The sequence below is a fragment of the Ceratotherium simum genome, chromosome 16, assembly GCF_057802395.1.
Source record: "Ceratotherium simum simum isolate JZ-2026a chromosome 16, ASM5780239v1, whole genome shotgun sequence".
Lineage (NCBI taxonomy): Eukaryota > Metazoa > Chordata > Mammalia > Perissodactyla > Rhinocerotidae > Ceratotherium > Ceratotherium simum.
The window spans coordinates 31645306-31669336 of NC_141915.1; the positions used below are offsets into that span (position 1 = coordinate 31645306).

The following is a 24031-nucleotide window of genomic DNA, read 5'->3' on the forward strand; positions in this document are numbered from 1 at the left end:
TTAAAAAGGAAAAGATGGATGGCGTCCCTAGGTTACAGAGACAGGCAGTGGCAGGTCCAGGATTCAAAATCACATGTGTTTGACTCAAAGCTTATGTGATTTTTCTCCCCCAGTGAAGCTGTTGAGTCCTCCAGCCAGTAAGTAGGACGCACACAAAGCAGGCTGAATGGGCCCCATGAAGCCAGGCTCCAGGCGGTCTCTAGTGATCTGGGCAACACCTGCAGTTCCCTCTCCTTCCAGAAAAACAAAACAACAATAACAAAACTGGAGGCGCCCCCAGGCTTGGCCACGTCTCGTTGTCTCCCGACCCAGATCGGCCTGTCTTACTCCTCCATAAGCCGATACAGGATCCAAAGGTACCACTGTTCCTACAAGGAGCAGGCTATTGTCTGGAGTCCAGAGAGCAATCCTGGCGGGGTCTCGGGGCACCAGCAGGGAGGGGCCGGCATTCCAGCTAAGGACTCTTTGTCTTTTGTCCCAGCCTCCGTCCTGGGAGTTGACAACCCCCATCCTACCCATAGTCACTCAACCAAGCTGCTTCATAAAAGAGCCTCATTAGGCCTGAGACAGCCCCACGGGCTATGTCAACATTTGTCAAACACGCTTCCCCCTCCTGCCTCCTGGGATCTCACCTTGGCAGCCCAGTTAATGAGCCGGGTCGGAATTTGGCCACCAGGGTTATCGAAGTAATACATGAAAACTAAAGAAGAGAAGAAACGACAATTCAGAAGGAGTATAGTGGTGAGAAAGATACAGCAACAAACCCAGAGAACCTTCCACCTTCATATTCATGCCCAGAAAGTAAGGAGGGAGGTAACACGTGATTCAGGCATGTTCCCTCCTCTGCCTTGACTTATGAGATATTTATATATAAACATTTTGAAAACACACCCACAGGCACATCTACTTGCTATTTATTAAACATCTGGCAAGTGCTAGACACGTGGAGCTAGTCTCTCATTTAATTATTTCTCTCATTACCTATCCTAACAATCCTAAGGAATTGGTAAAATTCCAATTATAATTCCAGTATATAAATGATAAAGTGGAGGCTCAGAAAAGTTTGGTGACACGTCCAAGATGACAGATCTAAGAAGCCTCAGAACTCCGGTTCAGATTTTGCCTCAGACGCAAGGCCACACTCGTTCCAGCAGAGGAGGTGGCTGCAGGCCGCACTCTCCACCCACAGCTTTCCTCCCCGTGGCTGGAGCTCAGGGCAGCCAGGTCCTGAGTGTCTGGGTTTCTGCTGAGTGGGAGCTGCGTCCTCAGAGACAGTCCCGCCAGCCGTCTTGCCCACCCCCAGGACTGGCGGATGTGTCCACAGGACAGCCTGCTGTGAATTCCTAAACCTGCTGGTTTACTAGGCTGCTCTGATTTCACCTGGACAATGCAAGAGTCAGCCAAGAATGCAGAGTCAGAGTTAGACAGCCACCTTCCACTGCACCCACTCTCTGGGGTGACCTGAGTCTCTCCCCAGCTGTGGATGTGGATCCCTTGTCTGTTTTGCACCCATGCCATTCTCTGACCTCAGAGAACAAACTTCACACACTTTACGTGCCTCGCAATCAGTACGGCCCTCACCCCCGTTACCCTGACCGGGCCCGAACCTGGCCCTATCTTTACCTTTGCTCCCGTTCCCGCCATCGCTCATGAGCACCAGTTTCTGTGTGTACTGCGTCACCCGAATCACACTGGACCTCTCGGGAAACTCTGGATGGGAGGTGCTCTGAGCCAGGACTACGTAGATGTCCCGCCCTTCCACGTCCAGCTCTCGCCTCTCCCGAATGTAGACGTACTGCACTGCCAGTCAAGGCATAACACCAATGCCAGCATTTCAGACCGGCAGAGGGAAAGCTCCAGAAGCTGGAAGACAAGGGAGGTGATTCTGTTCCTCCCACATGATTGCTTCCTTGTATTGCTGCTTCACTTACCTGCCCCGTCTCCCTACCTGCACTGCAAGACTGTGCCTCCTCCCACCTGGCATTCTCATCTGAGAGCACGCATCACCACCTGAGAATGATTCCTTGATGCTGTGAAGCTTTTAATTAGGCAGGGAAACCACTCCTTGTGTCTCCAAGAAGGCACTATGAGATATCAGAGGATGGTCACTTATCTGCTGTGAGATCCTGGGTTAGTTACTCCACCTTTCTTCTGAGGCTCAGTTTCCCTACGCAGGAAAACAGGGCAACACGGCCCAGCAGGCAGGCTTGGTGAGGGCAATAGGGAAACTCTGGAGCAGAATAGGCAGTCGATAAACAATAGGGTCATGTCTCCTTGTCCTGCCCTCCCCCAAAACTCTAACTACTGCCCTCTATGCACAGAGGATGGTCAAGCAACATTACCCACACCTGGTGATCACAGGAAGATACACAAGCACCTGAATATTTAGAGGCAGAAGTCCTCTCTGGGTTAACACTGGTTCACCAAGAATAACCAAGCCATTTCATCCCAATAAACACTCACAGAACCACCACTGTACCTATGGCCCTATTCTAGGGGAGACAATTAAATCTGAAGAAACAATAAGAGTTGCCACTTACTGAGCCCTTACCATGTAATAAACATCATGTGCTTTACACAGAGCATCAATTTTGATCCTGAGAAAGTCCCTGTGAGTTTGGTATAAGTGTCTCCATCTTCCAGATGACAAAATTGAGGCTCAGAGAGGTTAAGAAACTTGTCAAAGATCCCACAGCCCAGCTGAAGGGATGGAACCTGAATCTGAACCCAGATCTGGCTCCAAAACCTAGCTAGACTTTCATAGCTGGACAGGGCTAACTCTTTAATGTGTTCATCATACTTTCGAGTGATAGAATTTTAGCTTTCACACCAGGAGGAATTAGCCTAAATCAATAAAAAAAAATCACTCTAAATATAACACAATTACACCCACTATAACAGCAAGAACCACAGCCCCATGCCACTCAGAGTCTCGACAGCCCCCACAGTTGTCCCACCCCTCATTCAGGCTCCCTGTAGGATGGGCTATTGGCTCCACTCTCTATAAGCCTCTCTCCCAAGCCTCTTACATTTTCCCCACAGCAAATATTGTCCCACTCTCTCCCACAACACATTGCTCAGCTCACGTGATAGACACCACCCGACTCTCCATTGAGGACAAATTAACTTGATATGTTGGTTAAATTTGGCACAGGTCTTTTTGAAGGGTTGGAAGGTCCAGTGTGCCATAAAGCCTATAACTGGAGAACCACCAGTTCACTGAGGCCGAGAAGTGAAGGGCCTTTTCCAAGGTCACACAGCAAACCAGGGAAGGAGTTCACACTCAACCTGGGATCTCTTATTCCAAAACTAGTGTTTCTTTCCACTGCGCTATTCTCTGTTCTCAAAAACTTAACAACCCTTATTGGATAGACATATGTGCATACATAAAGACTAAGAAACTCATTACGAAATTGTGTGGCAAAGGAAAGCCAATGAAATAGAACTTCAAGGAGCCCCAAGGGTCCACTCTTGAGAATATCTACCCAGCAATGTCACTGTGAGGTCAGAGTGGTGGGATCGTGCCCTGGTCAAGATCACCATCTCTGGATACAGATGGACCTGGGTCCTGAACCTGCCTCTGTGTGAACCTGAGCAAAGTTCTGAACGTCTCCTTGCTTCAATTTCCTTAACTGTGATATGAGGATGATGATGCCTACCTTGCAAGTTGTTGGCAGGATTAGAGAAAACCACATAAAAACTAAGGGATCAGTAATCCACAATTTTTTGAAATATATAACATTTGTATACCAACTAACTAGTAGTATGTGGGAATTGTGCCAAGAAATAAACTAGTATGGAGTTTATAATCTAGTTGGGGCCAGGGTAGACACATATATTTAGACACAAAAAACATATACACAAAACACACCCACAGGTTCCCTCTCTTTCTAGAGAAGAATTACTTAGGAACACACAGAATTATAGAATGTTAGAGCTAGGAAAGATCCCCGCAATCATCTAATTCAGGGGTTTCCAAACATTTTCTTTACTCCACAAGATCCTTTATTAAAAGGATCTTACATGGAAATTCAGGCTGTAAGACACTCAGCCGCTGTGATGGAAGAGGACAGTGAGGAGTGGAAACCTTGCCTGTCACTCATCCTCCCCCACCCTGCCCACCCAGCAGATGTCCACCCCGCCCTCCCAGCCTAGTCCTGAGCAGGCTTCCTAGAACCTTGAGTGCCAGCGAAAACTCCCCACATCCCAGTCAACTGCTTCATCTCATAAATGAGGAAACTGAGGGGAAGAAACACACCCAGTGTCCAGAGCCAAGAGTCAAGGAGGGATCGCTGTGGGGTCAGTGAAACGGGAGAGGAGACGGGAGAGCTGGGAATGTGGGGGCCTGAGTTCCCCACTCGGTCACTAACCACCCATATGTATGCCTCTGTCACTTCACCTCTCCAGGTCCCCACTTCCTCCTCTGTAGATTGAGGAGTGTATTAAACATTCCTTATAAAGAATTCTCTCCAGGTCCCCAAGTCTGTGGCCCTACAGTTTCAAGCCCTAGGAAACTCCTCAGGAAAGTATGAGCTGCCCCCCAGTGACCACAGTTACAGGACGCTCCACGTGGTCAGCCCCAGAAATCACACTCTGAGGTCTCTGAGAGCCAGAGAAGAAGCAACAGCTCCAGAACATGCTTCTGCAAGAATCAGAGACAATGTCCACACCTGCTGGACCTGCCACCATGGGGCAATGGGCCAAGGGCACAGAAACACTTAGAAAGCCAAGTAATGGTGAACTTGGGAAAGGATACATCTCTGTTGGACATGAAAGTAGGGTACCTCACTTGCCAGTAGACCACCGTCTGTCCATTGCGTTCTCTTTCATAGAGTTCTGAGGAGAACAAAAGAAGTTAATGTATCTGGAAGCCTCTTTGGCTTCAATTAATAAGGAGCCTAGGGATGATGACCTCATGGGGTATGATAAACCACTAACTCATGAGGCACAAAATTCTAGAAAAAGTCAGACAAATTCATTACCACTGAAAGCTTGTTGCCCAAAGGCAGAGTCTAGTAGATATAAAAATACAGTAAAAATAAAAGAACCCAACAAAATTTGTCCATCCTATATCACAAACAAGATTTCAGACAGAATGCAGTGAAACAAAATCAGGGATCCAAAAATAAATTTGCAGGTTTTAAATCAGAGTAACCACCAGATGTCACTAGAGCACCAATAGTTTTGCTTTTGAGCCATTTCTTCCTTCATTTTTCCTGACATATTACAGCTAGCCTGCATGTGAGTCACCCAGAAGTGTGTTCAGCTGAGATCAAGGTCCCACAGAGGGCAGTGTCCTTCCTAAACAGCTAGAAAGTGGCATAACTGTGGCTTACCCTAAGATTCTTGCTTCCCTCCCAGGTTTCTTTAACTATACCACAGCTCCAGTGACCAAATTTCCTTAATATTCCATCATGCTATTGTGTGCAAATAGCAGCCAACTCTTGGAGGGAGACAGCAAAGGAATTCAGTGACATGCTCACCCTCTGACTCCAAGTTGAGCAGTAAGCTTCTAACTAAGCATTCTAGATGGAGCCAAGCCAAGGCTGCTGAAGTAACCAAGAGAGTCCCCTGAGGAGATGCTGATGGGGAAATGTATGACTTAATTCAGCTTTTGAAAGAAAATCCATTAGAAGCAGACCATGGATGAAAGAGCTTGCCAGCCCATTGGTGCCACAAGAGGCTGGAGACAGCCCTTGAAAGGAAGGAAAGGAGTGGACATCTGTTGCTTTTGCATTCTCAGTATTGACTCTCCCCTTCTTGGGCCAGCATCTTACTTATCCTTCAGGGCATCAACCTGCCCCTCCTTCTCAACTATGTGGTTTAAGCAGGACTAACTCAACTTTAGTTTCAGGGCTCGGAAAATGAGCAAGTCATGACCATGGTGACTAGTTCAGGGATGGTGCATCTGGCCAGGGTCTTAGCTTGCCACTCTACAAAGTTTAGGACAAAAAAGTGGCTTAGCAAAGGCTCTCAGGTAGCTCAAAGAATATCTAGGAGGACCAGAGTTAGGTTTAGAACCTCTGGATTGTTCCAGAGAAGCCAAATGGCTGCTGCTACTGGACCAGACACCATAGCATGAAGTGCTGATGCTGAGTATCAAACGTCAGAGGCTCTGCAGCTGTTTCCCCCAAAGTCAGATACCCTAGTCGTGACCGTCACCGGAAAATAGATTTTTGCATGTTGCCCGCTTCCTCATGTTGCTTTCTCCCAAACTGAAGCCACATATGCGTCTTATTGTCAATGTCTATATCACAAGACTGAACCCTGGCTGCTAGGGAGACTGGGACAGAGAATGTCTGGCTTTGCCCTTGAATAGATAAGTATCACAATTCCCCCTAGATAGGAAGGGAATTTGAAACACTAAGTCACCCAGAACCATGACAAACGTCCACAGGAAATAAGCACGTGATCCATGCTGAGGCGCTGAGAGCCAATCCTGGACTCTGGCTGCCAGTGATACAAAAGTGGAATTCTCATTCCTGTTCCTCTGGGGTTATTTCTATGGTTAGAATATAAGCTTGGATCTTCTGCTGGCCATCTCTGCCATGACCTGAGAAACTGCCTGAGAATTAGGTCATCACAGGAGAAAAAGAGTCGAGATGGAGAAATTATTTAAGTATTAGATGCAGCTGTTCTGGAGGCCAGAAACCCATGGACTTTTCAAAGTCATGGACCAAGAAACTCTTTTTCCTTTTCTTACACTGCCATTTGTTGGCTTTCTGTTACTTGCAACCAAGAGTCCTGACTACAGCAAGGGTCTATCAGAGTTAATGTGCCCCTGGGCTGGCTCGGTAGTTCTCCTCCACCATGACTGAAATGGCAGAGGCCACGCCCAGCTCTAAGTGGCTCGGGGATTCCCTACTTAATGCCTCTCATAATGCTCCACCACTTAGAGGGTAAAATCTAAGAACTGTAGCCTGGTGGCCAGGCCAGGCCCTTGGGGATCCTCCCACCCTAGCTCAGAGTCTGCCACCCCAGCAACCCAACACCACCAACCTGCTCTCAGTGTCTGCACATCTCATGCTGTTTCATGCCTTCCCCACCTTACTCATGTTGTTCCTGGGCCTCGAATGCCTTTACACCACTCATCCCCTCACCCTCTCACCTCCCCACATATATGTATTGTTGTTGTTTATAAAACTTTATTTCATAAACATTGCTTATAAACTCTTATGTTTTAAAATATTTTAGTAGTTTAAACTATTATGTTTTATAAGCTTTTATAAAACATAGCTTGGACACCACCTCCTGCGAGAAGCCTTCCATGATGACCTAGGTATAGGGAATGACAACTAACTTACAGAGAGAACAAAGTAGCCCTCAGAGCAAACTGGACAGTGGATCTAAGAGCATGCAAAGAGCAAGTCCTAGAATAGCAAAGGCACATGTCAGCCCAGCACCTAAGACTTTTAGGCCAAAATGAAAAATGAAACATAATATAGTAGAAATTAAACCTGTTGCTTTCTACTGGCTAGAATAAGTAACAATAGATTCTACTTTCTAATTCATTTTTAAAAAATAAGTAGGTGTCACTCACCTTCAACATTTTGGTCCCACTCTTTTCTGTAGTCTAGGTCCATATAGACATCTGCGAGTAGCGCCGGCGGGCAGTCCTTCAGAACACCAAAGCCTTTATACTTATAAAGTCCAGTCTCCTGTGAAAACAGGACAGGCAGAAACAACCTAGTGATGCCCAAGTTGAGAGACAGCTGGCTGACACAGCACAGGAAAAACAGCTGTTCATGCAACACCATTTATTGGGAGCCTCCTCTGTGGTCTCAGTGACGCAATGGTGAGAAAACAGATGGGGCCCCTGCTCTCATGGGTCTTATATTTGGCTGTAGGCTTTGGGGGGTGGTGATAGCTATAAACACTGTCCAGGTAATTTGAATAGGCTATAAGAAGGGTTGTGTCATAAATGGTGCCTGGTTTGGTGGGGGATGGGGGGGGTGTCCTAAACAATCAGGTGGTCAGGAAAGGCCTGTATGAGGGATAGCATTCAGCAGACCAGGGGCCGGCCCGGTGGCGCAAGCGGTTCAGTGCGCATGCTCCGCTGTGGCGGCCCGGGTTTCGCGGGTTCGGATCCCGGGCGCGCACTGATGCACCGCTTGGCAAGCCATGCTGTGGTGGCGTCCCATATAGAGTGGAGGAAGATGGGCATGGATGTTAGCCCAGGGCCAGTCTTCCTCAGCAAAAAATGAGGAGGATTGGCAGATGTTAGCACACGGCTGATCTTCCTCACAAAAAAAAAAAAAAAAAAATCATCAGACCATCTTGTTCTAAATATTAGAAGGAGCCAGCCATGGAAGATGAGTAAAGAACACTCCTGGTAGGAGGGAGGCCCTCAGGATGATGGATTGGAATGCTCAAAGAATAGGAAGTCAGGGGTCTGGAGAACTGGATGAGGGAGAGTGGTAGGAGCCAAGGTCAGAAGGGTAGTGGAGGCCAGGCCCCAGAGGGTTTTGGGAACTAGGCGAAGGGGTAAATTTTTTTTTCTATCTGCTATGGAAAACTAATAAAAGACTTTAAACGGGATGACTTTAAATAGGAGAATGACTTGAAAAAGATGATTCTTGCTGCTTGGTAGAAAATAGATCATAATGGAGCAAGGAGATGGTTTAGAAGACCAGTCCAGATAAGAGATGATGGTGATTTGAACACAGAGGTGACAATAGTGACAGAGAGAAGTCAGTGATTTAGGGACATATTTTGGAAGAAATGTCAACAGGAATTACTGACAGATGGGCTGTGGGGAAAGAGAAAGCAAAGAAATGAGGATGACTCTTAGAACCTTTGCTTGAACAAGCTGTAGATGGGAGCTCCCTTTTCTAAGAGAGAGAAAACTTGGGGAGAGGTGGTTTGTGGGGTGTAGGGTAATCAGGAGTTCTACTCTGGGCAAGTGGAGATTGAGACGCTCACTGCGCATCCAAGTGGGGGTGGCATACAGGCAGCTGGCAGTCAGGGGACAGGTAACTATTCTGGTTATCCCCAGGGCATAATGGAACCCAACACATTGTTGTATCCATTCCAAGATGGAATTTTTCAATAGCTGCCTCTTTTTTATATAACAGACTTGTGTATAAAAGAATGAAAAGGGGAACAAACACCAGCTTCAAATCATATTAGTCCTTTTTATGCATAAAAAGACCATTTCTAGATTCCCAAGTACAACAAGAGATTCCCCTTGTTTCCACGTTAAGCCTCATCCTGGTCTGTGTGGGCTCTGGGCTGGAGCTGCCACACTACACATCTCACTCTGGTCAAGGGCAACTAACAATTCCTGATGTCACCTTGCCTAAAGGCTCTATTGTTAGGATGAAACCAGGGGCTCTTAGATCAATTTCAATGCAAAAGCAAACAAACAAACAAACAAAAATGAAGCTTTTAGATGGACTCATACTTCCATGCGCTAATGTAAGTTACTGGCTAATTGGACATGAATCGGGCCACCTTCTTACACATCATGCCAGGGACTTATGTGAAGTCAGGGAGTAAACATGGTGAATCTTTCTAGAGATTCTGAGACTTCAAGGGTCTCCTGGCTCAGGTGGCGTAACCCAGGGATTAATAATACTGCCCAGGGTAGGAATTTCAGATGTATGTGAAAGTACCTGGCAAGAAATAAGGTAAAATTGAAATTGAATTCATAAGGATTTTCCAGCTGTAAAAGTATTCCACTTTATTCGCAGGGTTTCCAACCATCAAATGACAAACTAGTAGATCTAAACTTCTTAAGTGCTGTGCCATGGATGCCCCAATGGAAGTGCAGACCTCCAGACAAACAACAGCTTTCAAAACATCAGCATTTTAATCAGCTTTGAAAGAGATACAATTAGCTCTTTGTTCACGAATATTGTGGCTCCATTTTCTACACATACTGAGTTAAAGAGATAATTACTTGTCTAGATAATTATCTCCCCAACCTTACATGAGTTAGCTCCGGTTATCTGGATAAATTAAGGCAAACTCTTTGCTTAAACTGGTTCCCTTCCCCTCCTGAATGTAGTTACAGCCCTTAGTGACCTCAGTCCTACACACATCACAGAAAAGAAAAACAGAAAGCCCGCTAGGAAGAGAAAAATAGAACGATGTGATTTACGTGAATACAGAAGAATGAACTATTGTCACAACTTCCTTTCAATACTCCCTTCGAGGCAGAACTGAGAAAGGCCTGAACTCCAGAGGAACAAAATGCGCGGTAACACCTTTCCTAGTCTCTCAATAGAATGTTCCTTTCAAGGGCTAAACAGCCCCACCCAAATTCTTGGATCAAAGCACCTTTTCATCCATTATTTCTTTTAAAAAAGGATCTCAGCAAATATAATCACATTTTTATTTTGTCTTTTAAAAAATAAAGTGAATTTTTTATAATTATAAAAATCATTCATATTCATTATAGCAAAATTGGAAAAATGCCAAAAAGAATAAAGAAAATACCAATGGCATGTAACCTCATAATCCACAAATACCTATTGGTAATCTTTGACATAGTTCTTTCAAGTAAATAAACACTTTTATATGTTACAAAATGGGAATAACATGGAATAAACAGCTTATATTCTTATTTTTAACGATATTATACTGAGGCTATGGAGAGATCACATCTAATTTAATGATTCTCATAAGTTATTTCTGTTTCCAAATATTTTTACACATATAAATATTGCTGGAATAATCTACTATTTCATATGGACCAACTTGGTCCATAATTCTAATTATTTCATTAGGAAAGCTTCCTTAGAGATAAATTTCAGAGTAAAGGGTATTAACATTTTAAGGTTCATTATACTTTTGATAAACCTTTAAGAAAGTTTGTACCAATTTATACTCTCGCCAGTACTGAAGGAACATCTCATCAGGATTGGGCACCATGTTTGTATAAACAATTTGATATTTTTCCTATCAAAAATTTTAGCTTGATTTGGGCCAAGTTTTTATTATTGATGTGTACGATCTCTTTAAAATCAAAGATATTAACTCTCTGCAACATCTGTTGCAGATATGTTCCTAAGGTTATTAACATTTCCATAAATGACTCCCAATAAATTTACTCAAGAGGTTCTTGGCTTTTCCTGAAGCTCCTCCAGAAAACTACTTCCAAGAATAGCCCCATTTCTTTTTGTAGAGTAAAACATGCTGCATACTTTCCTTGTGGTTTTTTTTTTTTTTGAGGAAGACTGGTTCTGTGCTAACATCTGTTGCAAATCTTTCTCTTTTTCTTTTTTCTCCTCAAAGCCCCAGTACATAGTTGTGTATCATATTTGCACAGCTGTAGCTCTTCTATATGGGATGCCGCCTCAGCATGGCTTAATGAGCTGTGAGTAGGTCCGCGCCCAGGATCTGAACTGGTGAATCCAGGGCCACCGAAGCAGAATGCGGGAACTTAACCACTATGCCACTGAGTTGGCCCCAATGCATACTTTTCTAATGCTCCATTTGTAGGACATTTCATTTCCTACACATCAGAGAGTAAAAGAATTATTTGATGGCAGAGAATCAGTCAATATCTTGTGTAGAATACAATTACCAGAAGAAATAGAAGATTTAGTATAGCATATACTCCCTTCTTTCTTGCTAAGAGAACCTCTATGGCAATGTGCACAGTTACTAACTTTCCTGGTCTCCTATGCAGGCAGAGATAGCCATATGACATCTCCTTCCAGTTTTGAATATGGATGTTTGGAGCTGCAGCAGCTATTTGGGGATGAAGAGGTAACAAACATGGGAAGGCAGAGAAAAAAGTCTCAAAGGGTTTTATTGGCATCATCGATCAGCTAAACCAACACCAGCAACTGTTGATCTCTGAACTACTTCTTAGGTCAGAAAAATAAACCTCTTTTGGTTGAGTCATTGTTAGTCCAGTGTTCTGTTACTTGCAGCTAAAAGCACTCTTAACTGATACAACTGATCCTTCCTGACAATAAATTTTACTTGAGTCCTGTGATCCAGGAAAACAGTGAAGGTTCTTTAGAAATCCCCCTACCCTTTGTGTTCCAGAAAAGAATTTATTGCCAAGACCACCATTCCCCACATGACTTAGATAAGACTCACAGAGGCCCCTCTTGTTTACCTATGACAAGGCCAGACACAGAAACCCTAAATTCCCTTTTGTGGCATCATAAATGATTAGCTGAACTGCTTATCCCCACCGATCAGTCAGACCAATATGTTTGTTAACCAAACTGCTTAAACTTCTCTCCTTTTTCTAGGCCCCTAAACTGTAGCCCACCCTCAGCCTGAGCCAGCACATAGCCCCTCCTGACAACAGATTGGCATCAGGTACAATATTCTCTGATCTACTCTCCAGTCAAGCCCCCTTCATCCCACTCTCCCACACATGGTTTCTAGCCTTGTTTATTACTCTCTGTAAAAGAAAAACTCTTTTTTCCTAATTCTTGAGACACTCACAAATCTTATGGTCAAAGTGTTCTTCCTATAATAATTCCTCCCCCGACTTTGCAATAATCTTTTTGAATAGAAGTCCCACCTTACTAAGTCCAGATTTGTTTTTTCCCACCCTGGGGAAGATTCACCTTGAGCTAACATCTGTTGAGAATATTCCTCTCTCTCTTTTTTTTTCCTCCCCAAAGCTCCAGTACCTATTTGTATATTCTAGTTGTAAGTCCTTCTAGTTCTTCTATTTGAGCCACTGCCACAGCATGGCTACTCACAGACAATTGGTGTGGTTCTGCACCGGGAACCGAACCCGGCCTGCCGAAGAGGAGCGTGCTGAACTTGAACCACTAGGCCATCAGGGCTAGCTCCAGATTTGTTTTTCATTTGACCTTAAAGAAGAAAAGTAGACTGACAGAATAGTGCTGATAATACTTAGGAACATTTACAGGGAACTATGATTATGTGTAAATTCATTAAGACAGTACAGAAGCCCATAAGCATTGCTAAAATGCACTGTGAAGGAAGAGAAGTAAGAGATAGTGGACACTGTTAATGGACATTAAATAGAAGTATATTTAATTTGGCACAAGAGATACCTAAGACTCCACACACTCTGTTATAGAAAGTGCCATGTCCTTCCACTAAGTAACTCACAAAAGAATTATAAACTTGCTGGGACCCACTATGTCCTCGGCCCTGAGAAGAACTCCGGCACAGCCATACACTGGCTTTTCAGATTGGAATGTGCTTCCCCTTGGTGACCAGTCATTGGTCACTGCAACCACCATGTCTTCTGATTTGAAGTTTTCCAATGACTTTGACCTGCTGTAAATTCTTTCACTACTATTGGTAATTGTTTCTCTAAGCACAGTCCAGTTTCCAGTTTTTTATTCATTATCTCATGTAATCTTTAACATAGCCCTGTGATATAGATAGGGATGTTGGTGTTATCTCCATCTTCATATGAGGAAATGAAGCTCAGAAAGGCTGAATTACCTGTCAGAGTCCTACAGCTAGCACTCGGCACAGCCGGAAAGAGGGGAACCCTTCTACTTTCCACAGCGTCTCCTATTTAGCTCTACTCTCTCTGCACGTTTTCTCCAAACCATTGTTCCAAACTACAAGCTAATGACTAAGGTAAAGAAGACCCATCACACAGGATCTTAGAGCTGGAAGGAGCCTTAGACCCTTTATGTAAAAGATGTCAGTGACTTGCCAAGAGTCAGCCAATGATGCTGTTGGTGGCAAAGCCTAGATGGGAACCTGTTCCTTCTCACCCTCAAGCCAGTGCTCTTGCTCTGGACCACCCAGGATGGACCTCCCACTGAGATGCTCTCGAGTCCCTAAGCCTGGTGAGTTTGTCCAACAGGCCTGTAAGTAGCCAGAAGAGGTATTTTTTAGATGCTGCTTCTGGCCAGTTCAGACAAGGACCAGGGGAAAGGCAGGAATGGAGAAAGGGTGAATATTATCACTTTCAATGGACAGTGCCATGCTGTCTGTCCATATGTCATTCCAAAGAGTCATCTCAAAGACCTTGTAGCCATAAAACACAGCCTGGTGGCTACAGCGTGGACTCGGAGTCACAGCCCAGGAAGGGTCTAAGCTCTTCCACCCACTAGCCTTGCTTTCCTCAGCTGCACAGTGGGTCTAATAAGAGTTTCTCCCTAAGGGAATATTTATGAGGATTATATTAGATAATCCATCTAAAGTTCTTACCTTGGTGCCCGGTACATAAGTACTTAGTAAGTATTAGATATCATTTTCATTAATAAGATAGGTATGATGATCCCCTTTTTCCAGATCAAAGAACTCAATTTTCAGAACTGTAACATAATGCACATTTTTAGGGAAACCAACACCTACGGAATACCTGCTCTAAGCCTGGTGATTAATAACCACAACAATCCTGTGAAGTCAGCATATCATCTCCACATTATAGATGAAGGAATGGAGGTGGGGATGGAGGCGTGGATTGGTAATTTGCTATAGATATCATTAATTTTTGAGATGTTCTGTTATTCTGGCTAACTTGTCTAAACATAAAGCTGTTATATTTCGTAGCAATGGGGATTCAAATGCATAAAAAATCCGTGCTATTTCTTTGCAATTGCATTCAAAGGGTTAAAAGATTTTGAGAAACATTAATGCCAACAGTACACTTCTTTGTCCTGAGCAGAATAAATTCTGTAAGAGCTAACATGTTTACGTAGGAGAAATGTCATAATGTTTGCATTTCACATTTGCAATTCCCACAAAGGAGTAATCCCTGGTAGGACCCCTCCTCCTCCTCCTACCTGCCTCACCTGACCTGGAGGAAGGCATCACTCATTCTCTTCCATACCTGGTGTTTATCTGCATTTACGTCACCAACCAGACAATCTTGATGAATCACATTTCTCTAATCCTGTAAATACACCTGTGAATGTGCGTTGAATTGTCTTTGCCTCTCACTGAAGAGTTCATTTCCATTCCTCAGGGGGACAGGAAGCCTCTCTGATCTACAACTGTGGAAGCTGTCCAACTCCAGCCCCTCTCTGGCAGGTAACAGACTTAGATGGTGTGAAAAGCAAGCATTTTTCACCAAAGACTGTCACTTCTAACCGCAGGAGTCAAAGCTGCACTACCACTGGGAAGTGTGTACCAAGATGGTGAAAAGAGATGTTGACTAAATCTGATTTACTGTTTTAGATCTCTCTAAGAAAACATGGTAGGTCTGATCCCTTAGGATTGCAGACAACTAGGTAAAATAATAATGATAGCTAATACTTACTGAGTGCTTATTGAATACCAGGCTAATACTTTACATGTGTTATCCCACCTAATCCACACAATGATAGATTGAGGTATTGACCATCAGTAAACCCATTTTTCAGACAAGGAAACTGAGGTTTGAAGGAATGCTGAGAAATATGTGGAAAAGGCAGATCTACAGAGACAGGAAACAGATTGGTGGTTGTCTGGGATTGGGAGTGGGAACGGGAAGTGACTGCAAACGGGCCAGAGGGTCTTTTGGGGGTAACACAAATGTTCTAAGATTAGATTGTGGTGAAGGTTGCATAACTCTATAAATTTACTAAAAATCATTGAATTGTACACTTAAAATGAGTGAATTTTATGGCATATAAATGATACCTCAATAAAGCTGTTAAAATAAAAAAGGAGGTTTTGAAACTCACCCTAAGTCTCACAACTAATGATGGCAAAACGTGGACTTGAAGCCAGTGATCTGACACCAGAGTTCAGGTTCTATGGAACTGCCTCCAAATTGTTGCTCACCTCCCCAAACATAGTGCTAGATGAGCAATAATCTGTCTGGAGTGCATGTGGCTCTAACTAGGGTGACCATATAATTTATCATTCCAACCAGCACACTTTTGAGAGTGAAAGAGGAGTTAGAAAAATTTTCATCTGGACAACAGGTGTAAACCAGGCCTGTGGTGGGTATACGGGGACAACTATACCCAGCTAGAGCTCACAGCCAAACATGATTTCATTTACTAGGGGCTTCAAAATGTATCCTCTCACTGGATCCCTGTATGAATCTGGCAAAAAAGGAATTATCTCCAGTTTAGAGATGAGAAAACTGAGACCCAGCTAGGGTCTTATGCTCATAAATCCTAAAATGACAAAGCTTACATCAAAACTATACTTTAGAACAGGAGTTGCCAAATCAGTCATGCTGGCTATTTTTGAACAATTCACAGCTAAGAATGGTCTTTACATTTTTAAATGGTTATATAAGTACATATATAATATCCTCCATTTTCCCTCTTGGTCCACAAAGCCTAAAATATTTACTATTTTGCCCTTTATGGAAAAAGTATGGTGACCCCTGCTTGAGACCATTGTGCCCACCACTTCCAAAACATACAACCCAGGAAAACTCTGAATTACTCCAGTCATACTGGAATTACACATGTAAGAGCAGAATCTTTGTGTCATGAGCCCCCAAATATTTATATTTTAATTTGAATCACACGAGGGTTTACCATTTGAGCTCAGACTACTCTTCAAAGTAAATGTGCCAATCTTGAGCACAGCACAGGGGATAAATACCAAAACATCTTAAATATATCATATTCAAACTCAGAAAAACAAAGAAAAAGATAAAATCTTGAAAGAAGTTGGGGAAGAGGAGGGGACCACCTTACTTATAGAGAAACAAGGATGAGAATTATAGCAGAAATCTCCTCAGAAACCAACCACGCAAAAAGAGAGTGGGGTAAAATATACAATATTTTGGAAGGAAAAAGCCACTGACCTAGAATTCTATATCCAATGAAACTGTCCTTCAAAAGTAAAAGAGAAATAAAAATGTTATCAGACAAATAAAAACTGAAGGAATTGATCAGCAGCAGACCTACTCCAGAAGAAATGCTAAAAGATTTTTAAGGAGAAAAAAATGATATGCATCAGAAACTCAGACCTACATAACATAAAAAGTGTCTGTTTCATTGTCTTAAAGCTTCTTGAAGGTATGAACTTTGTCTTAGTCATCAGGTATCCCCAGGCCTTAGCGTAATGCCAGGCACACAATAGGTCCTGAAAGACAGCTGGAATGAATAAATGAACAGATATTTTGGAGTGTTCTTTTCATTAGGGGACATTCAGATAACCCAAAGGCAGCTATGGAAAGGTGTCTATCTTAAACTAAAGAGCAAGAAAAGGTAGTTTTGTATATCTCTAAGCTTTTCTGTGTCTGAAAAACACAATAAAAGTCCCAGGCTAAAATTCAAAGGTTTGTTTTTGTATAGATTCTCCCTTTCTTATAAGAACATCTTCATGTGCATAAATTCCCTGAAGGGTAAAATAGCCTCCCATAATAATGTCAGGGAATGGTGAGCTTAAGAAGTTAGAAACTATTCCCATTGGAGAGTCTGCTAGAATTTCCTTCCACCCATGGGTGGTGACTCCAATGTCAACAGCAGGTTGGAAGACCAATGAAGAACCATCCACCATTTGGAACTTCCCCTGATTAAGCCTCTGGTTCACCCAGGTATTGGTGTGGTATTATGTCCAAGGATCCAGAATGTTCAAATCCTTCCTGACAAGTCATCTCTTCTCTCAAAGGGCTCCCAAGGCCCAATGAAAATCAGAGTTTTCTTTATTAATAGCTACCTTCTGTAATCCCCATGCAGGGATCTGATGAAAGATAAGGAGAGAGTACGAAGCTTTGCTTATAACTGGAGACAGAAGTGGGGGGTCCTACCCACCCCTCTCCACTCACTCTCTCAAATCTAAATCTTGGGACCAGCATTCTCATACTGCCTCATACCACATGCTCATCCTGAGAGAGAAGCAAGGAGAGGGAGAACTGAGGATCCAACATATCTATCCAGTTGTATGCTCAGGGAAGATGGAAAAGAAGAGAGAAAGAGACAGCTGGCCTCGGTCTGTGGCAGGAAGGAGAGGAATCCCACCCATGGGTGCTCAGCTCTAAGACATGGTGGCCCTGCCTACTAGTAAATTATGCCTCATTAGTGTCCTGGGTTCAATAATTGTTCTATCAACCATGCTGGTAACTACTCCTCCTTTGGGAGAGAGGTAGAAGGGTGGAAGAAGGAAGCAGAATAGTCCTGTAATCCTGAAGTAAAGAAGCGCAGGATGTAAATTGGATTATGATCCCACCTGCAAGAATGGCTGTGGAAGCTTCTCATCCATTGAGGTACATCTGTTCTCAAGGGAGTTAAATCAGTGCCTCCCTCCTAAAGGCCAGACTTTCTCTGAGCCCAGCCTGGCTAAACACAGAGTTTTCCCAGTAATGCCAGGCTCTAAGTATTTCAGTAGGTCAACAGCATAGAAAGAACAGTCCCTGGGAAAGAACTGTCTGCTCCTCACCAAACTCTTTGATTAGATCTGCGAAAGGACAAAGGCACAATGTAGGCAGTCCCTTCTCACAGTGCCGGACATTTAGATTCGAAAATGTAAGGAGTCAAGCCACCAGCTAGGTCTTTTCAGTCCAACATTTACTTGATCTAAACTGAAGATGTGAACTTCTGTACACTGGTTTCACACTGTCTACCAGCATTTCATAGTGACTATTGGCATGGTAACGCAGCCGAAAGCTCAGGTGAGACCTGAATCCAGATCACTGGGAAAGCTTTTCCAAGTGACCTGCTGCTCTTCTCTGCCAGGGGACCTTCTTAGCACTGCTCAGGGGACCGCATTCACTCCCAAGTGGCCACTAATTTAAAAATCAGGGAAAGGGAGTCTTAAAATGGGCATTGCTTTTGTCTTAAGATGTTCTTTTTTTCTCACTCATTCCTTTCAGTTCCATTGCTTATCATCTCTAGGGCACCCTCCTGCCTCTCAATCTCAGAATTCCCTAAGCATGCTCCCCATACATCAGTGGTTCTCAAAGTATGGTCCCTAGACCAGTAGCTTCAGTGTCACTTGGCAACTAGTTAGAAATAAAATGTATAAAATAAAAAAGAATTAAAAAATATATAATGCAAACTCTCATGCCCCACACCAGACGCACTGAATCAGAAATTGGGAAGGGAGTCTGGAGTGTGAATTTTAACAGGTCTGCAGGTGATTCTGATGCATGCTCAAGCTTGAGAACCACTCTGTCACATATTATTTCATTCAAGGATTGTTGAGAGCTCAACAGTTCTGAAAGGTAAGTAGTACCCTTGTTTTGCAAATGAGGAAGCTGAGATTTCAAAACGAAAAAGTAACTGACCAACATCACCTGGCTAGTAAGTGGGGCATGGCCCCTGGCCACTCATCAATATCAGTTTCACCCCAGTCCTCTGGTTCTTCCTGGAAAACAAGACAAGCTCAACCTGGCTCAGAGACTTAGCACTCAGCATTCCCTCTACTGCAGTGATTTCAAACCCAGCATGCTCATCTGAATCTCCTGGCAAGCTTTAACATTAAAAACAAAAACAACAAGAGTGACATCAGCATCATAGTGCAGTAAGTTGTTCCCTTTGTCTCTCCCATCTAAGTTACAACTGAATAGACATTCATTGAGCAACAGAGGATTCCCTAAACAACACAACAGGACACCTGTGAGATCCACACAGCTATACATCTGAAGGTGGGTGCACTGGACATCTGGGAAGCAATGGAACTAAGAGAGTGGACCCTTGCCCCTCCTCGGCAGCAGTGATCCAGGTCACGAATCCTCACACAGCAGCCATCATGACTGTGAGTTGAGGTGAGGGCAACCCGCCCACATGCAAACATTTTCAGAGTGGTAGCCTGGCCCTTGGGTGCACACACCTACCACATCAGCCCCATCTGTGCAAATGCTCCCCACCAAGTGCTGGCAGCTCGGTGCACACAAAGGCACCCCACATGCTGAGGGCAGTAGCTCAGCCCACACAAAGGTGCGCTGCCTGCATGAGCATGACCCCCTGAGCAGTTGCAGCCAGCCCATGCTAATGACGAGCAGCTCGACTGGCACAACTTCAAGCAGATGGGGCCGGAAGAGAAAACATAGCCCCTGCTCCCCCTGCCCCTGAAGCAGTGGCAGGTAGAATCTGTGACCAGAATCATAGGAACCACAGCAGAACTTGTGACGCAGTCCCCAGTGTGGGAAACCCCAACACCAGTTCCACAAGCAGCAGGGGCTGTATACAAGTCCTGCCCCACGCCCCGGCCAGCTACAGTGACTACTGTGAACACAGCACCCCTGAGAGTGGTAGAACCAGGACCCCAAGACAACCCACAAAGAGCAGTGCAGGTGGTGCATGGGAGAGCAGCATCCGAGTCTGCGGAGATTCAGTGGAGAAGGACAAGACCCAGTTGACCAGAACCAAAGTAACCAAAGCTGTACCCAAATGAGAAAAGGTGATTACTACCACAAATGCACCAGCAGAGGATCAATGTGTCAAACACCGAAGAACTACAGTAACACCGCAGAGCAGAAGGAAAATGAGAACTCTCCAGAAACAAAATCTTAAGTCACAAAAGACTACAATGTAACTGACAGAAAATTCAAAATAGCTATAATAAAGAAACTCAACAAGTTACAAGAAAAGTCAGAAAGACAGCTAATGAGCTCAGGAATGAAAATAATGAACAGAAGGAATACTTCACCAAAGAGATTGAAAGTCTAAAAAAAAAAACCAAACAGAAATTCTGGACATGAAGAACACAATTAAAGAGATAAAAAATAATGCAGAAAGCACAAAAAATAGATTAGACCTTAGGGAACAGAGAATCAGTGACCTCGAAAATGGAAACCTAGAAATGCTTCAGGTGGAGGAGGAGAGAGAACCAAGATTTTAAGAAAAGGAAGAAATTCTTGAAGAAATAGCCAACTCAATTAGGAAAAGTAACATAAGGATTATAGGTATCCCAGAGGGAGAAGAGAGGGAGAAAGGAGCAGAGAGCTTATTCAAAGAAATAATAGCTGGGAACTTCCCAAACCTGGGGAAGAAACTAGACATAAAAGTACATGAAGCCAATAGAACTCTGAATTACCTCAATGCCAAAAGACCTTCAAGGCATGTAATATTAAACCTGTCAAAAGTCAATGACAAAGAAAAAATATTAAAGGCAGCAAGAGAGAAGAAAATGACCTACAAAGGAACTCCGATCAGGCTTTCAACAGATTTCTCAGCAGAAACCTTACAGCCTAGGAGAGAAGGGAATGATATATTCAAATTACTGAAAGACAAAAACTATCAGCCAAGAATACCCTATCTAGTGAAATTATCCTTCAGATATGACAGAGAAATAAAAGCTTTCCCAGATAAACAAAAGCTGAGGGAGCTGATCACCACTAGACCAGCCTTACAAGAAATAATGAAGGGAGCCCTCCTATCTAAAACAAAAAGGCAAAGGTTTACAAAGCTTTAAGCAAGGAGATAAATAGATAAAATCAGAAAATTGCAGCTCTCTATCAGAACAGGATAGCAAACAATTATAACATAAAAGATAAAGGGAAAGGAAGCATCAAAAATAACTATAAACACTTAATTGTCGGGCCGGCCCCGTGGCTTGGTGGTTAAGTGCGCGTGCTCCGATGCTGGTGGCCCGGGTTCGGATCCCGGGCGCGCACCGAGGCACCCTTTCTCCGTCCATCCTGAGGCCGAGTCCCACATACAGCAACTAGAAGGATGTGCAGCTATGACATACAACTATCTACTGGGGCTTTGGGGGGAAAAAATAAATAAATAAAATCTTTAAAAAAAAAAAAAACACTTAATTGTCACAAACTCACAACACGAAACAGAATAATTTGTGACAACAATAAAACAGAAGGGGAAGAAGAAAAGGATGGAACCTACTTAGGCTAATGGAGATAAAAGACTACCAGAAAATGGACTATCTCATCTACAACATCTTTTATACAAACCTCATGGTAACCATTAAACAAAAAATCAGAGCAGAGCTACAAATCATAAATAAAGAGACTACTGAGAAAACCATCACTGAAAACCACCAAAGTGAAATGGCAGTCAGAAATACAAGGGGAAAGAAACAGTGGAAGTATAGAACCACTGGACAACAAGAGATAAAATGGCAGTATTAAGCCCTCATATATCAATATTCACTCTAAATGTAAATGGATTGAATTCACCAATCAAAAGACACAGAGTGGCTGGATGGATTGAAAAACAAGACCCAACAACAGGATGCCTCCAGAAACACATCTCAGCTCTAAAGATAAAGATAGGCTCAGAGTGAAGGGATGGAAGATGATACTCCAAGCAAATGGCAAGCAAAAGAAAGTGGGTATAACCATATTAATATCAGACAGAGCAGACTTCAAGATAAAAAAGATAATGAGAGACAAAGAGGGGCAGTATATAATGATAAAAGGGACATTCCACCAAGAGGACATAACACTTATTAATATATATGCACTTAACAGAGGAGTACCGAAGTATATAAAGCAACTATTAACAGACCTAAAGTGAGAAATTAAGAGCAACACAATAATAGTAGGGGACCCCAACACCTCACATACATCAATGGATAGATCAGACAGAAAGTCAACAAGGAAACAGTGGCCTTAAATGAAACACTAGACCTGATGGACTTAACAGATATATAGAGAACATTTCATCCAAAAACAGCAGAATACACATACTTCTCCAGTGCATATGGAACAGTCTCAAAGATAGACCATATGTTGGGAAACAAGGTAAGCCTGGACAAATTTAAGAAGACTGAAATCATATCAAGCATCTTTTTCAACTACAATGCTATGAAACTAGAAATCAACTATAGGAAAAAACCTGGAAGGTCACAAATATGTGGAGCCTAAACAACATGCTACTGAACAACCCTTTCATCAATGAAGACATCAAAGGAGAAATCAAAAAATACCTGGAGACAAATGATAATGAAAACACAACATACCAACTCTTATGGGATACAGCAAAAGTAGTACTAAGAGGGAAATTTATAGCAATACAGTCCTACTTCAACAAACAAGAAAAATCTCAAATAAGTAATCTTAAACTACACCTGACAGAACAAGAAAAAGAAAGCCCAAAGTCAGAAGAAGGAAGGAAATAATAAAAATTAGAGCAGAAATAAATGAAATAGAGACTAAAAAAACAATAGAAAGGATTAATGAAATTAAGACTGGTTCTTTGAGAAGACAAACAAAATTGACAAACCCTTAGACAGACTAAGAAAAAAAGAGAGAAGGTGCAAGTAAATAAAGTCAGAAATGAAAGAGGAGAAATTACAATGGATATCACAGAAATACAAAGGATTATAAGAGAATACTATGAAAAACTATATGCCAACAAATTGGATGACATAGAAGAAATGCATAAATTCTTAGACTCATACAACCTCCCAAACCTGAGTCCAGAAGAAATAGAGAATCTGAATAGACCAATCACAAGTAAAGAGATAGAAATAGCAATCAAAGACCTACCCAAAAAGAAAAGTCCAGTACCAGATGGTTTCTCTGGAGGATTCTACCAATCATTCAAAGAAGAGTTAACACCTGTCCTTCCCAAACTACTCCGAAAAATTGAAGAAGACAGAACACTTCCTAACACATTCTATGAAGCCAGCATTACCCTGATACCAAAACCAGACAAGGACAACACAATGAAGGAAAATTACAGGCCAATATTGCTGATGAACACAGGTGCAAAAATCCTCAATGAAATATTAGCAAATCAAATAGAGCAATAAATTAAAAGGATCATACACCATGACCAGGTGGGATTTATACCAGGGACACAGGGATGGTTCAACATCCACAAATCAATCAATGTGATACACCACACCAACAAAATGAGGAATAAAAATCATATTATCATTTCAATAGATGCAGAGAAAGCATTTAACATGATCCAACATCCACTTATGATAAAAACTCTCAACAAAATGGTTATAGACAGAAAGTACCTCAAAGTAATAAATGCCAAATGACAAAACCACAATTAACATCATACTTAACAGTGAAAAACTGAAAGCCATTCCTCTGAGAACAGGAACAAGACAAAGGTGCCCACTTTTGCCACTGTTATTCAACATAGTACTGGAAGTTTTAGCCAGAAAAATTAGGCAAGAAAAAGAAATAAAAGGGATCTAAATTGGAAAGGAAGAAGTAAAACTCTCAATGTTTGCAGATGACATGATTCTATATACAGAAAACCCTAAAGAATCCACCAGAAAACTATTACAAATAATCAACAACCACAGC

At 42.8% G+C, this 24031-nt stretch overlaps 1 protein-coding gene across 1 annotated transcript in view; it reads right to left on the reverse strand.

Annotated features, from left to right (window-relative positions):
• Nucleotides 1-24031, reverse strand: part of LOC101400461 (phosphatidylcholine transfer protein) — a 32413-nt gene that overhangs the window by 1762 nt on the left and 6620 nt on the right. The window contains exons 2-5 of the mRNA XM_004434748.3: nucleotides 7541-7658; nucleotides 4757-4836; nucleotides 1624-1795; nucleotides 633-700 (exon numbers count right to left, since the gene is read on the reverse strand). Of these exons, the coding sequence (XP_004434805.2) occupies nucleotides 633-700; nucleotides 1624-1795; nucleotides 4757-4836; nucleotides 7541-7658 (438 nt within the window). The remainder of the gene's footprint in view (nucleotides 1-632; nucleotides 701-1623; nucleotides 1796-4756; nucleotides 4837-7540; nucleotides 7659-24031) is intronic.